Source organism: Pelophylax lessonae (assembly GCF_965119305.1).
Source record: "Pelophylax lessonae genome assembly, chromosome: 8".
Taxonomy (NCBI): domain Eukaryota; kingdom Metazoa; phylum Chordata; class Amphibia; order Anura; family Ranidae; genus Pelophylax; species Pelophylax lessonae.
The window spans coordinates 221,211,111-221,227,276 of NC_138775.1; the positions used below are offsets into that span (position 1 = coordinate 221,211,111).

General features: G+C 45.2%; 1 protein-coding gene across 1 annotated transcript in view; it reads left to right on the forward strand.

Moving 5' to 3' along the window:
• The window catches only part of XPR1 (xenotropic and polytropic retrovirus receptor 1), a 298,966-nt gene that overhangs the window by 268,156 nt on the left and 14,644 nt on the right, over positions 1–16,166 (forward strand). Inside the window, exons 12-13 of the mRNA XM_082264780.1 lie at positions 5,883–6,049; positions 6,143–6,282. Of these exons, the coding sequence (XP_082120906.1) occupies positions 5,883–6,049; positions 6,143–6,282 (307 nt within the window). The remainder of the gene's footprint in view (positions 1–5,882; positions 6,050–6,142; positions 6,283–16,166) is intronic.

Genomic DNA, 16,166 nt, shown 5'->3' on the forward strand with positions numbered 1-16,166 from the left:
ATAGGAAATCTTGGTCAGCTTGACATGGCACTGCTCCCACCATAAGTGACAAGGACACCAAGCTTGGGGAGCATGTTAAGGGGATCCAGGACTATGACCTGGTTGATTACAAATAGGATATGTTGTAGTCCTGGGTCCCCTCTCGGTGCTCCCTAAGTTTGGTATCCCTGTCACTTATGGTTTGGGAGCAGTGCCATGTCAAGCTGACTAAGATTTCCCATAGACGCCAATGTTAAAAACCGGGAGTAGTGCCATGCCAAGTTGACCAGGCTGTGTCTGTACTCGTGAGTGTACTTAAAACGGGGTATGCCTGTACGTAGCACCAGGACCAGAAATGCGTGGAATGGGTGTCAAGGGATATTAAACAACAATCAAAAGATCTCTACTCTACTATTTGTTTTGTTGTGGTTTCTGCTCACATTGGACAGATGTTCCATGATTTCCTATTCTGTCTGACACACACTGTAACTAGAACAGGAAGCGCTTGGAAATCTCCCCATTGATTATAATAGAAAATCTGACAGATGTTGGAGATCCATTAAATATAACTGTGTAGCTGAGTATTGTCCCTATGTACCATTCATACAATAGATGTATATAGATGTACTGCTGTGTGTATATATATACACTGCATACCAAATAAGACCACGTTCTAGCCAAAGGTGCCCTTTACATTCCTTGGCTGTGTAAATTACTAATGGCTGTGACTGTGGTATCCTCACATCCAGAGTACAAATGGCTGATCTGTAGAAATACCAAGTCCAGCATTGCTTGAAGCAGGTATATTCCTATAAATACTGCCAATACATTTGGTAATTTAGGTCAGCCAGACTCTTTATCATATGAATATCTATGTATATTGTAAAAGGTACTCGCTTCCTGTGGAAACAGAACGGCAGTCTGCCGTTGTAAACACGGAAGACCACTGTTCTGTCAGTGATGAACACGGGGATCCTGTGTTCCTTCTATTTAGGAACACAGATCTCTGTGTTCATCAAGTGAGTACAACCCCCACACAGTTAGAAAGCACTCCCTTGGAACGCACTTAACCCTTTGATCGCCCCTGGTGTCAGCCCCTTCCCTGCCAGTGTCTAGTACAGTAACAGTGCATATTTTTAGCAGTGGTTACTGTAGTAATGTCACTGGTCCCCTCAAAAGTGTCAGGTGTCCGATCTGTCCGCCACAATGTTGCAGTCACGCTAAAAATCGCTGATCGCCGCCATTACTAGTAAAAAATAAATAAATAAAAATGACATAAATCTATCCCCTATTTTGTAGATGCAATAACGTTTGCGCAGACCAGTCAATAAACACTTAGTAGGATTTTATTTTTTTACCAAAAATATGTAGCAGAATACATATTGGCCTAAATTGATGAAAAAGTTAGACTTTTTTATTGGGAATGTTTTATAGCAGAAAATAAAAATAAATAAAAGCCGCAGAGGTGATCAAATACCACCAAAAGAAAGCCCTATTTGTGGGGAAAAAAGGACATAAATTTTATTTGGGTACAGCATCACCCCACCATGCAATTGTCAGTTAAAGTAACGCAGTGCGTATCGCAAAAAATAGACTGGTCATTAAGGGGGTGAAACCTTCCGGTCCTTAAGTGGTTAAAATAGCTTCCGGTCCCCTCTAACTCCTATTTTAACTACCCTGTGAAAGAAAGGTGTTTATACAGTGGGTACGGAAAGTATTCAGACCCCCTTAAATTTTTCACTCTTTGTTATATTGCAGCCATTTGCTAAAATCATTTAAGTTCATTCTTCTTCCTCATGAATGTACACATAGCACCCCATACTGACAGAAAAACACAGAATTGTTGAAATTGTTGCAGATTTATTAAAAAAGAAAAACTGAAATATCACATGGTCCTAAGTATTCAGACCCTTTGCTGTGACACTCATATATTGAACTCAGGTGCTTTCCATTTCTTCTGATCATCCTTGAGATGGTTCTACACCTTCATTTGAGTCCAGCTGTGTTTGATTATACTGATTGGACTTGATTAGGAAAGCCACACACCTGTCTATATAAGACCTTCCAGATCACAATGCATGTCAGAGCAAATGAGAATCATGAGGTCAAAGGAACTGCCTGAAGAGCTCAGAGACAGAATTTTGGCAAGGCACAGATCTGGCCAAGGTTACAAAAAGATTTCTGCTGCACTTAAGGTTCCTAAGAGCACAGTGGCCTCCATAATCCTCAAATGGAAGACGTTTGGGACGACCAGAACCCTTCCTAGAGCTGGCCGTCCGGCCAAACTGAGATATCGGGGGAGAAGAGCCTTGGTGAGAGAGGTAAAGAAGAACCCAAAGATCACTGTGGCTGAGCTCCAGAGATGCAGTCAGGAGATGGGAGAAAGTTGTAGAAAGTCAACCATCACTGCAGCCCTCCACCAGTCGGGGCTTTATGGCAAAGTGGCCCGACGGAAGCCTCTCCTCAGTGTAAGACACATGAAAGCCTGCATGGAGTTTGCTAAAAAAACACCTGAAGGACTCCAAGATGGTGAGAAATAAGATTCTCTGTTCTGATGAGACCAAAATAGAACTTTTTGGCCTTAATTCTAAGCGGTATGTGTGGAGAAAACCAGTCACTGCTCATCACCTGTCCAATACAGTTCCAACAGTGAAGCATGGTGGTGGCAGCATCATGCTGTGGGGGTGTTTTTCAGCTGCAGGGACAGGACGACTGGTTGCAATCGAGGGAAAGATGAATGCGGCCAAGTACAGGGATATCCTGGACAAAAACCTTCTCCAGAGTGCTCTGGACCTCAGACTGGGCAGAAGGTTTACCTTCCAACAAGACAATGACCCTAAGCACACAGCTAAACTAACGAAGGAGTGGCTTCACAACAACTCCGTGACTGTTCTTGAATAGCCCAGCCAGAGCCCTGACTTAAACCCAATTGAGCATCTCTGGAGAGACCTAAAAATGGCTGTCCACCAACGTTTACCATCCAACCTGACAGAACTGGAGAGGATCTGCAAGGAGGAATGGCAGAGGATCCCCAAATCCAGGTGTGAAAGACTTGTTGCTTCTTTCCCAAAAAGACTCCTGGCTGTATTAGATCAAAAGGGGGCTTCTACTAAATACTGAGCAAAGGGTCTGAATACTTAGGACCATGTGATATTTCAGTTTTTCTTTTTTAATAAATCTGCAACAATGTCAACAATTCTGTGTTTTTCTGTCAGTATGGGGTGCTATGTGTACATTCATGAGGAAGAAGAATGAACCTAAATGATTTTAGCAAATGGCTGCAATATAACAAAGAGTGAAAAATTTAAGGGGGTCTGAATACTTTCCGTACCCACTGTACTTTCCTATTCTCAGAGTGCTCCAGTCATGTGATCGGCTCCCAGTGGCAACTTTAGGGGAGAGGAGGGACAGCCAACAACATAGTGGGTGATGTCACTGCACAGGTCTTCCATCCATTGTCGGCGCTCTCCTCCTCTCCCCTGAGGCCAGTGTAAGGTTAAAGAACCCTACCCCGTGAAAATTCCGTACCCTCGTCACTTCCTGTGCACGTACATCATTCATCAGCTGAGCCACTTCCCAGTGCTCATGCTCAGGCAGTAAATGATCGGCTCACACCGGATATGATGAGGGTATGGAATTTTCACGGGGTAGGGTTGTTTTTTTAACATTACAACGGCTTCCCGTGAAAATACCCTACCCTTCTTCCCCGGCGGGTCGAATAAAAATATGTAAAAGTGTCTCCTAATAGAGGAAAATTTAAAATATATAAATATATATTTTTTATCATTCCATTTCGATGAATATATATACATTGTCTTCCGTTAGGAGGCACTTTGTAATTTTTGTGGACCCGCTGGGGAACAAGGGTAGGGTATTTTCACGGGAAGCCGCCGCTTTAAGGACTGGGAAGGAGGGTAGGGTTTTTTCACAGAAGCTGAGATCATTTCCTGTGTGCGCATGCGCACTGAGAAGCGGCTCAGCTGATGACTGACGTACCCTCACCGGAAGTGACGAGGGTAGGGAATTTTCACTGGTAGGGTTTTTTTAACGGAACATCGGTCCCTGGAGAGATCACGTGGCCAGACTGGAATGCTCTAAGTATAGGTAAGTGTAGGCATTTTCCTATTTAGTCTAAATATATACAGTTGCTGTTTCTAATCTACCTACTGTTTCTTATTACTACTACTGTTACTTTGATACTTGTAAGTCTGTTGCTTTTTTAGTTGCCAATGTATGTATCAGAATGGTTCATGTATAAAAGGCAAGTACTGCCTAAATGTCTTGTGGTAAGCCAACCTAGAATATAAAGAGGATGTAGAGCATAAGACATAATGATAGCTCAATTTTGTATCAGTGATCGTTCCCCCTAAGTCCTATGTGACTTAAATTGTTTTCTGCAAAATCAATTTAAAACAGATTTTTAGTCAGATATTTAAGGTACATTTTGTTATGTGATGCCCTCTAGTGGCTTAAACTCAAAGTGCTCATCGAGTAGTCATGTTTAAAATTAGGGTTATAATCTAAGTTTAGATTTAGAGACCAATTTATACAAATGCAGAGATAAAAATGTGTCTCTATTAGTTCTGGGAGGAGGGGCTTGACAAATTTTCCAATCTTGCTGTTTTCCATCAAAAACATCTATAGAAATCACACAAAGGATAAAGAAATGTATGTATGGTAAGAGTTCTTCTATAAACACCCATTACCCCTGATAGTCCTAATATGCCTATTGGAAGTTATTTGTACTGAATAAATAAGTGTTGGATAAACAAGTATACACTTCGCATTGAGATGATCATAGATATGCAAAAACTGTGCCACTTTCTTAGTGTTAAAATGGTTCTAAAGGTAGGTTTTTTTTTTTTTTTGCCATTCTCTGCATTAAGATAAAGATTTCTCAATGCAACCCCCCTCCCTCCCCAGCCCCCCCATACTTACCTGAGCCTGATCTCGATCCAGCAATGTGCATGGGAGCAGCAGCTCTCTCAGCGCTGTCAATAGACACAGGCAGAACTGCTCAGGAGCAAGCCCGCACAAGTGCCCCTATAGAAAGCCACTGGCAGGGGTCCTGAGAAGAAGATCAGGGCTGCTCTGTGCAAAACCATTGTAGGTAAGTATAACATTTTTATTATTTTTAGGGGGAAAAATTATCTTTAGGCTCCTTTCACACGGCATGGTCCATTTTTCATTCGCTCAGGCACTTCTTTTTTTTTTTTAAACGGACAGGGATGACACTTTGGAGTGTCCGTTCCGTATGTCCGTTTATCATCCCATCCGTTTGCGGATGATAAACGGACATAATGTATGTCAATGGGATTGCGGATGACACCATCCGTTTTTTAAACCGAAGAAAAATAGGGTTCTCTTCCGTGTCAAAAAACGGAACTGAACGGAAAGGATGCAAATCGGATGTCAGCGGATGGTCATCCGCTGACATCCGCAATCCCATTGACATGCATTATGTCCGTGTTTCATCCGCAAACGGATGGGATGAAAAACGGACATACGGACCGCCCATGTGAAACGACCCTTAGAATCACTTTAAGCAAACAATCATTCACAGATTCTTTTCTCTGGTTTCCCACACATCGTAACATACAAATTACACCTATGTGATATATATGTTTTAAGAAAACTGGACAGTAGATTTTCACTTGCTCCTTGGTAAAAAAAGAAAAAATAAATGCAGTCATCGTCCACATGAATGCCCCTACCCACCCACCCCCATTAATGAAAAAAAAGTCACAATTTTAACACCGCTGACACATTAAAATGAAAAATCATTCTGTTCCAAGGGGGCAAAAAGGCCAGGACCCTGAATGCATTGTGATTACATTAACATGACTAACATATGAGCTAAGGTAATTGAAATGCAGCCCACACATGTATTCTTTGTCTTGCAGCTCAGAATCATTCGGATGCTCAGGTGTTCTTCTACCTGTGGATCGTTAGTTATGTCATCAGTTCATTATATACTCTTATCTGGGACTTGAAGATGGACTGGGGGTTGTTTGACAAGAACGCCGGTGAGAATACTTTCCTGCGAGAAGAGATTGTGTATCCTCAGAAGGTGGGAGCTAGATTTCTTTTGTTGGTTCTTGTCATTATTTATCTTGGTGTCATTTATCTAAACACTAATTCGTTTTCCTTTTTGCTATTCTAGGCCTATTATTACTGTGCAATCATACAGGATATCATTCTGCGCTTTGCATGGACCATACAGATTTCTCTCACAACCTTAAACCTACATGGGAATATTTCAGATATAATATCCACTGTCCTTGCTCCGCTGGAAGTCTTTCGGTGAGTAATTGAACACGGCTTCTCATTCTTTCAAAGATGTCTACTCTTTGCTATAGATAAGTATAAGGGCTAGAGTTCTGGCTGTATGCCCAAGTGGTCCTTCCTGATTCTGTTATCTTTTCACACCTAAAGCTGAACTTAATTTCAACTTTATTTTCACTAGAACTGAATTTGCATTTTCCTGCCTTTTCTTTTGTTCTCTAGCTGCACTTTGTCAGGGAGCTCTATAACAGGGGGAGCATGCATAATGTTTTTTTTTTATGCTTTGCTCATCTACTTCATAAGGTTTAAAACAACTACTCATTCCTAGCAGCTCTCCTCCTGTGCCAGTAAATGCTGTGACAGATGTACGTTCTGGCTAGTGCATGCTGCAACCTGTGCTGCAGACAGTAGGTAAAAGCACATATAAAGCCAGTGGATTCAAGTGCATAGTGTCCAGGGCTGCAGCGGTTTTCCTCCTCAGCCAGCATTGAGACATGACAGATCCCAGCAGTTAAAATCCTGGGGTTAGCATGGGACGCCTACAGTGACTGGGTCACTCAGCCTACCTCTATATTCTCTCTGGTACACCCCAAGCTCTGATGGTCATGACTACTTTGAGAGGGTAGCTGCTTTTCCTAAAAGTTGCATTTGCATTTTTCACAGTGCTATACTGGGCAGCGCTTGGTGCAGTAAACCTGCACTTTTTACTACTGTCACACTACCTGTGATGTCAGTTACTGCTGACCCCCTCTTTGAGTGGAAATTTCCTTACATTCCATCAGAGGATTCCACATTCCTTCCTCTAACATGGTGTCTGGGCTGGTTTCTAATAGACCAAAATGCTCCTCCAAGGGGGTTTTCTTTTCAATCCATTCTCAACTCTGCAGTCATTTTCCAAACTTTAGCTGGCCAATTCCTTATGTGATGACCTGAGAGTGATTGGTGTCAACACCCAGCCAATATATGTCTCAAGGTAACCTCCTCTTTGTTCAGATGTGCAGGGCGTTCAGACTTCCTTGCTGATCGGCCGAGTAACACTGTAAGAAGGCCTGTTTTGTGGGAGGCTGTCTTTAACCGCTTCCCCACCAGGCCTATTTCGGACACTTTTTGTTCACAAGTTAAAATCAGTATTTTTTCCTAGAAAACTACTTAGAACCCCCAAACATTAGATATATTTTTTAGCAAAGACTCTGGAGAATAAAATGGCGGTCATTGCAATATTTTTTGTCACGCGGTATTTGCGCAGCGGTCTTTAAAACGCCATTTTTTTTTGGAAAAATTTAGAAAAATCACATTTCACTGCATTTAAAAAATACTAAACAGTAAAGTTAGCCCATTTTTTTTTGCATATTTTGAAAGATGATGTCACGCCGAGTAAATAGATACCCAACATGTTACGGTTTAAAATTGCGCCCCCCCCCCCCCCCCCCCCGTGGGATGGCGACAAACTACGGTCAATAGAGATCTCAATAGGCGACGCTTTAAATTTATTTAAAGGTTACCAGTTTAGAGTTAGAGTGTAGCTCTTTTAATTATTGCTCACGCTCTGGCGATCGCGGGTGTGGTTTGAACAGCGATTTCATTTGCGGCTCGACTTCCGTATACGTTTTTTTTGTGTGCGCGAGCTAACGGTGACGGGGGCGGCTAAATGTTTTTTTTTTCTTTTTTTTCCCATTTATTTTATTTATTTTTTTAACTTTTTATTACAGTTTAAAAAAAATCTGATCACTTTTATTGCTGTCACAAGCAATGTAAACATCCCTTGTGACAGCAATATGCAGTGACAGGTACACTTTATGGAGGGATCGAGGGTCTAAAAGACCCTAGACCCCTCCACTACACTTCCCTGTATGCAAAACACAGAAAACGGCGTTTTTGCATACAGCCGTTTTTCAAATTTGCCGCTTTTGCAGCACACTAACCCGGAAGTGACGTCATGGACGCCGCCTCCGGGTTACGTCATCGGAGACCCGATCGAAGCCGTTTCCGGCATTGATCGGGACTCCATCCAGCCGGCGGAGCCCCGGTAAAAGCCACGGAAGGCGGCGGGAGGGGGGGGGGACGTCCCCTCCCGCCCCCCCGGGTAACGATCGAGCGGCTCCCGAGCCGCATTGGTCGGTACCGACGGAAAGCCAACCGTCGGCTCTAAACCACGGTACCGGGACGATGCCTCTAGCCAGAGGCATCATCCCGGTATACTCCCGCAAAGTTTACGGACGTCATATGACGTCCGCCCAGGGAGAAGTGGTTAAAGTTCTGATGTGTTTAAATGCTTTAAAGCATTAAAGATCTGATGAGTTGCAAGTTTTTTTTATACCCCAGTTATGCACAGCTAAGGATCAGGAACGCAGGTTTACACCTCACTATCCTGCATCAAAAGGTTCCCTTCCTTCCTCAAGTTAGGTACCAGTTTCCGAACCAACACATCTCTTTTATCCTGCCAAGCTCCATGCCATTTTATGTTATCCAAGCCTAGATAAATCTGCCACCGCATAAAGACCGCAGCTACTCGCTAGGTCGGCTGCGACATAGCCTCACGGGTGCTTCTGGAAAAGAGAATAAGGGAAATGGATCTTTCAAATCTTCCCTGGCAGGTTCCAAGCATCCTTGGTCTGGTAAGCCTAGAGCTAGCTTCTCCGGACCTGCAGACAAGACCCCTTCAGCATGAAGGTCTGCCCTCACCCATTATTGGGGTAGGAGGACATCTCGCTGGTTTCCGGCTCCATGGACCTCCTTCATGAGCATCAAGGGGATCCACAAAATGATTCTTTTGGGGGGACTAAGTTTGTCCTTTTCAGGTTTTTTTAGGTCGAGTCTCCTCCTGCAGATTTAATTCCTGCAAAGGTTCAGGTGATGTCCGAACTACTCAAGGTCCCCCCTTTCCCTGTACAGGTAATTGATTTACGTAGGTCTGATTCTAATTCTGACCAGGGTGGTCTGTTCTTTGGACAAACTTCAGGAACCACAGGCCGTGATTCACCGGCTGCTGTCACACAGTTCTCTCACCCATTTTGCATACAGGTTCTGAGTCTGGTGGTATCTACCTTCAAAACAGTTCTGTTTGCATAGTCTCACATGCAGCTCCTTTAGCAGGTTTGGCTCCACAGGAGGATACCGAGGTTCATGGCGAGATCACGGATTCCTCTCGCAGACGCCACAGGCGTCCAAGGGCAGCGGTAAGGCCAATATCATCCTCGGCTCAGGTTTCCTGCGAGGAATCAAGGGCGAGGATCTTCCAATCAGTCTGGTGGCCATAAATGCCCTTGGGGGCTTTCTCTCAGAGAGGACCAGTTGTCCCAAAGGCTGATCTACCATCCTGCTTTACAGTAGCTTATTTTAATCGCTTAGTTATAGAAAGCCAGGTACTAAGGGATAGAGGTCTGCCTGGATCAGTGATCCCTACTATGGTGAAGGATAGGAAGTAGTCTTCCAGCAAGATATACCATTGTATGTGGAAAGCGTACATTTCTCTTTTGTTCATAGATGGATACAACTCCTTATTTTCACAGTTTGGTTATGCTGCCCCTTACAGGAGTAGGACACTAGGGAGTAAAAAAACTTGACCACACCTATGGGACAGTCCCTGGGGGGTATACTCCCACTCTCGGGTATAGCCTAGTCAGGAGTAAGAACCTAGTTCACCTAGTTCATTGCTGGGATCTCTGGTCCTGGCAATTTTTTTCCCTTTTACATGGAATTTTTTTTTTCTATCGTTATTTTGTTTCCTGTGAGAAGCTACAATCAACTGCCAGACTGGGCTGGACTGGCCAGCAAGCATGTGTGGGCCTCAGCTCCACGCTAGGTCGGCCGCGATATAGCCTCACTGGACCGGGGCTGGCCTGCGAGTTAAATGTCGCGTGAGGGTGCATACGACCTAGCCTTGGCCTGACTTGCAGCGTTCCTCCTGGTCAACAGCCACCCACATTCCAATGGAGCGTTGGTCTGTCAGGAGCGGTGCCCACCCTGTTCCTGGTATGGTAAGTAGCTGTCCCCCCTTCTACCTACCCCTGGAGGGTTTTGGGACGTGGGCCCCTCCCTGGAATGGTCGGACCCCCGGGCTCCTCCTTCCCATCCCCCCCATTTTATTGGTGATCCTCTGCGGACTTGTTACCCCCATCTACCCACATTCAACCTTCCCCTCCCCTCCCATGGGGTGGCCATACCTTTTTAGGTTGATCTTGGGTTTCAAGCTGGAGGTGGGGGAATAACGCACTGTCTGGCGACCGGACAATCGATTTTTGGGAGGGGGCTGTGCATGGTGGGGGCTCCTGTCAGGCCCACCTTCCTGCTGGGATTGTGTTCGGTGCTCCTGGGGTCCCCCCAGGAGCCACTAAGGGCCGCCATTTTCTCGTAGCCTTTTTGTGCTATGGCTCGGCGGCCATGTTTTTGGAGCCTCGGCAGTCATTTTCTTGTGGTTTCCTCATTGGAAATAGCCACGGCCATGTTTTTGGAGCTGTATGGGCGGTAATTCGACAGTGAGAGTCACCCCTCATCCCCTAGTGCTGACTCCGGGATCTTTCTCTTCCTGATTGCGCATGGTGTGCAGTTAATTTGGTGCTGTTAGTGCCTGATTGGTGGTGATGAGCTTTTGTGGGGTCCTCTCTCTGCTATAGCAGTGATAGTGCATCTGCGCTGGGGCTTGTATGGCCACCAGCATGGTGGGGGTGTCCATAGCAGTGTTAAACACTTTTTTTTTTTTTTTGTGTGGGTCCCCCTGTTCCTTAACCACTTCTGGACCAGAAGATTTTCCCCCTTAAAGACCAGGCCATATTTTGCGATTCGGCGCTGTTACTTGAACGGACAATTGCACGGTCGTGTGAAGCTGTACCCAAATAAAATTTATGTCCTTTTTTTTTTTGCCACAAATATAGCTTTCTTTTGGTGGTATTTGATCACCTGTGCGATTTTTTTTTTTTATTTTTTGCGCTATAAACAAAAAAAGAGCGACAATTCTGAAAAGATGGGGGATCTGCGATTTTTAGCGGGACTGCGACATTGCGGCCTACAGATCGGACCCCTAACTGACATTTTTGACACTTTTTGGGGAACCAGTGACATTACTACAGCAATCAGTGCTAAAACATATGCACTGTTACTGTAATAATAACACTGGCAGGGAAGGGGTTAACATTGTGGATGATCAAGGGGTTAAATGTAAGCCTAGGGGAGTGATTCTAACCGGGGGAGGGCGTGGCTTGTAAAATAATCAGAGACCTATGATCCTATATAGAAGGATCACAGGGGCTCTGTGACATTCCAGGGCGAATGGTCAGCCGTGTTTACAACAGCTGACCGCGCTTCTCTCTCAGCGGGGAGCGATCGCCGGTGTCAGGCAGCAATCAGAGCCGACTGACCTGTGCATCGGAGTCCCCGCTGCCGAGTGGGGGCGGTAGGGCGCTGCTGGCCGCGTGCGCTCACCCCCTAGCTGCAAGCGCGCGACCGACGTAGGTCTACGTTGGTTTACGCAGGAGGGCTGCACTGCCGCAGTAAAAAGGCGGTCGGCAACCAGTTAATGGAGTCGCTAAAGCACATTTCCCCACCTGATCCCCTCTCAGAGGCTGCGGGGCCCTCCGGGTTCCAGCAATCACTGACTGCTCTGACGGCGGTCCTGGAGTCCTTAGTGTCCAAGGTGGATTTGGTCCTGGGCAAACTGGCTGGCAAAAAGCATCCCCCGCCTTCACCTACCTCATCTGTCTCATCATATCCTGAATCTGATTCGGCTGCCGCAGATGCGAGTTACCCTTCTAGGTCTGTGTCCACAGATAGTGAGGATGATTCCTCAGCTCCTCTAGCCGCGCATGAAAAGGCGCTGGTGGATGCACTGATTGTGTCAGTGCGTGATACTTTAAAGATAGAGGATGCGGCTGAGGCTGCGCTAGAGGCGCCGGTCCCTTTTGGCACCCACGGGCCCTCCAAGGCAGCGGAGGTGTTCCCCTCTCCCGCATACTTTGAAAATGTTATCATAAAACAGTGGGGCTGTCCAAAAGGCACTTTTGCGATCCCTAAGCGTTTTGCGCTGCGGTATCCTTATGAGGATTCCCTGCTATAAAAAAAATGGATAGTTCCACCTGTAGTGGACTTGCCGGTCTCCAGGTCGAATAAAGCATCCTTAATTCCGGTGGAAGAGTCCCCGGCCTTTAAAGATCCGGCTGATAGAAGGTCGGAGGCTTTGACCTGCCATATGTTCACTGTGGCTGGTTCGGCACTTAGGCCGGTTTTTACTATTGCCCTGGTGTCACAAACTGTGACCGAGTGGGCTAAACTTTTACGCTGGGACCTGGAGGGGAACCGCTTCCCCCTGCCTTTGCAGAGCTGGCAGATAAATTGGTTTAGGGGCTACAGTTTGTCTGTGATTCCTCTTTGGATGCAGCTCCTTTGATTTCCAGACTGTCTGTCTCAGCAGTGGTCCTTCGGCGTATTATCTGGCTGAAATGCTCATCTGCGGATCAGACTTCTAAGAAGACCTTATCTGATCTCCCATTTGTGGGGGATCACCCGTTTGGAGCTTTCTTGGATGACATCATTAAGGGCCTCACAGGGGGAAGAGTATTCCTCTTCCGCAGGCTTCCAAGGGCAAGGAGCCCCATTGTAGACAAAGTCCATTCTTCTCGGCTCATAAGAGGCCTTTTTTTCCCTCAGGGTCTCAAGACAAGGGATTACAAGTCCTTCAGAGCCTCCACCGGAGGTTCCAGGAGTTCCTGGTCTGGTAAGTCAAGAGCGGACTCTTCCAGACCTGCGGACAAGGCTTCCTCTGCATGAATGGGCGCCCTCACCCATATCTGGGGTGGAGGGATGTCTTCGCTGTTTTCCGGATCAGTGCATCAACGAAGCCATTTGGTCCGGCTACAAAATCAAGTTTTGGTCTTTATCCTCCAGAAAGGTTCTTCCCTTCCAACCTCTGCTTGTCCTCAGATCGCTTACGGGGTCTCCTCTTTGGGGCAGTGCAAGACTTGTTACTTCAAGGGGTGATTGTCCCGGTTCTGACTTCGGAACTTTTTCAGGGGTTTTACTCAAACCTGTTTACAGTTCTCAGGAAGCAAGGCAAAGTACGTCCAATTCTGTACCCGCCCAAAGCAGTTTAGCTCCTTGAGGTCCGGAAGTTCCGAATAGATTCCATTCGCACTGTAGTGGTGTCCCTACATCAGGGGGATTTTCTGCTTTTATCAACCTCAAGGACGCCTACCTTCACATTCCTATATGTGCCAGTCACTAGCACTTCCTCCGCCTTGCTGTGGGCGAGGAGCATTTCAGTTTGTGGCGTTGCCCTTTGGTCTCGCCTCCGCTCCTCAGGTCTTCACAAAAGTGTTGGCCCCGGTATTAGCATTGTTGCGTCAGCGGGGGATCGCAGTACTGGGATACCTGGATGATCATCTTCTGTGAGCGGAGTCTCCGACTTCTCTGATAGACAACTTGGAGATTACTCTGCGAACTCTGAAGGAGTTCAGTTGGATTCTGAACCTTCAGAAGTCTGCACTGGTTCCGTCCACTCTTCTGGACTCTGTGTTGCCTTTCTTGTGTCCCAAGCCGACTCATCCCAAGGATTTTGCTTTGCATACCTTGGATATGGTTAATGCGATTCGGGTGTATCTGGCAAGTTTGCAAGGCGGCCACTTGGTCGTTGCTGCATACCTTCACAAAATTTGACAAAGTAGATACTTTGGCTTCTGCGAATGCTTCATTTGACTGCAAAGTTTTGCAGGCTGCTGTTTAGGAGGGGCTGTTCCCTCTTGAGGGGTGTTTTTTCTTTAAACTTTTATTTTTCAGACAGGGCTCCTGTGTCCTGGTTAAGGGCTCTTATGTTTAGCCTTGGTTTAGTTTCTCCGCCCCTCATTTTCCTTTTGGCACTGCGTTTGGACGTCCAAGTAGCTATGATTTATGGGGCGCTGCGTTTGTTAAAGAAACAAAGAGAAAATGGGCCCCTAAAATGCATTTCTCTGAGTCCATCCATGGACACAGCACTCACCCCTCTATGGAGTTCTGATACTTCTAATACTGCTTGCTACTAAACTGATTACCTTGAGAAGAGTGAGGGGGTTATATTCCAAACTGAGGACAGTCCATGGGCATTGCCAGATTTTTTTTTTCTGCTTAGTCCTTCTCCTGGAGGAGGCAATATAACCCAATATATATGATTTATGGAGCGCTATGTCCATCGATGAACTAAAGAGAAATGGATTTAACGGTATATACAAAAATCACATTTTATTGAGCACATAAGGACAAATGAAATGGCTTTTTAAAATAAATGATGGTGTGGTAAAAAGCTCAATGTGACACTGTAAAGATGACAGTAATAGCATACCAGACTTAGGCACTGCGAGAATTCCTGGATAAACAGGTGACTCCAAGGAAGAGGCCAGAAATGACTGGAGAGATGTTTAGTGTGGAGAGGTTGTACAGCAGATTCCAACAAGCTGGCACACAGGAAGTGACACAGGGTCAGGCAGGAACTGCAGAAGTCTGGGAGGAAGCCACATTGCTCACAGGAAGGAGGCTTGAACCACAAGCAGAACAGGTTGCCCTGACAATGTGTTTTGTGGTCTTGCTACTCATTCAGTCACCCGGTAACTTTACAGGAGAATATACCAGTCTCAGTATTATGACAGTGCGACTGGTGTGGCTGTTATTAGGTACAATACGACTGATGTGTCGGTGATCAGGGACACTGTAACTGGTGTGGCGGTGATCAGGGACACTGTAACTGGTGTGGCGGTGATCAGGGACACTGTAACTGGTGTGGCGGTGATCAGGGACACTGTAACTGATGTGGCGGTCATCGGGGACATTGTAACTGTTGTGGCGGTGATCAGGGACACTGTAACTGTTGTGGCGGTGATTAGGGACATTGTAGCTGGTGTGGCGGTGATTAGGGATGCTGTGCGTGGATGGTGGTGATCCCTCCCTTTCTGGGAGGACATACGGGTCCAACCTACCAGAAAAACGCTTATATACAGTGTCCAGGTGGGAGGCAGTTAAGCATACACCTTAGTATTAGGAGTCTTTATTAAACATGCAGTACCATCATAGAGTAAACCTTTTTTTCAGGTTATGGTACGAATATATCTCGGTGAAGATGCCCTTTAGTGTCAGTTTTCAGCATATCTAGCAGGGCGGGAGATAGCATGGCCTGTGACCACACCCTGTGTGAGGGGAAAGAATTCTTATATTAAAATTATTTTCGGAGGTAAATTATGGAAAAAACAGAGTTAAAAATTCAGTAGGCTGTTCAAACATTGTCAATAAAAAATATTTATGGATTCCCTGTACTTCATGTGTGCTCTGTGTGTTCAGTTTTGATGAGAGGGCTTTTTGTTTTTAGCATTTGTTATTCTCCTTCACACCAATAAACAAAATGGTTTCTGACAGCAATTTTCTAATAAGGCATAATTTAGTCACATAAACTATTTTGCTTTTTCAAGGTGTATTTTTGATCAAATAAAAAGCTCCTTTATCTGCTTTTACCTACATATGACCTTGATGGAAAAATTAGGTTTCCCTTCTCTGTTGCTTGCTTGGTATTATTAATACAAGTTTCGCCCTCTGCTGTTCACCAGAGGAACTCATACATTACATTTTATTGTCAGAGCAATGCATGCAATATACTAAACAGCCACTTTTTTTTTTACACTGGTTTTATGACATTTTATGTTTTTCAGCCCAGTCTAACTCCCTGATCTTTAGGTGCAGATTATTTTTATGGACACCTAATCAGATGTATTCTAGAATTTTTACACCTCCCCACTGTAGATGGTTCTAAAACTGTGTCACACACCATCCAGATGTACCACAGTGTCCTAAAACAAATGTCATTTTTGTTATCAATTCCATTACAAAGATTGTAGCAGATGGAGTCATCATTCTTTTTTTTTTTTTTTTTTTTTATGCCTGTGGCCATTTTTACA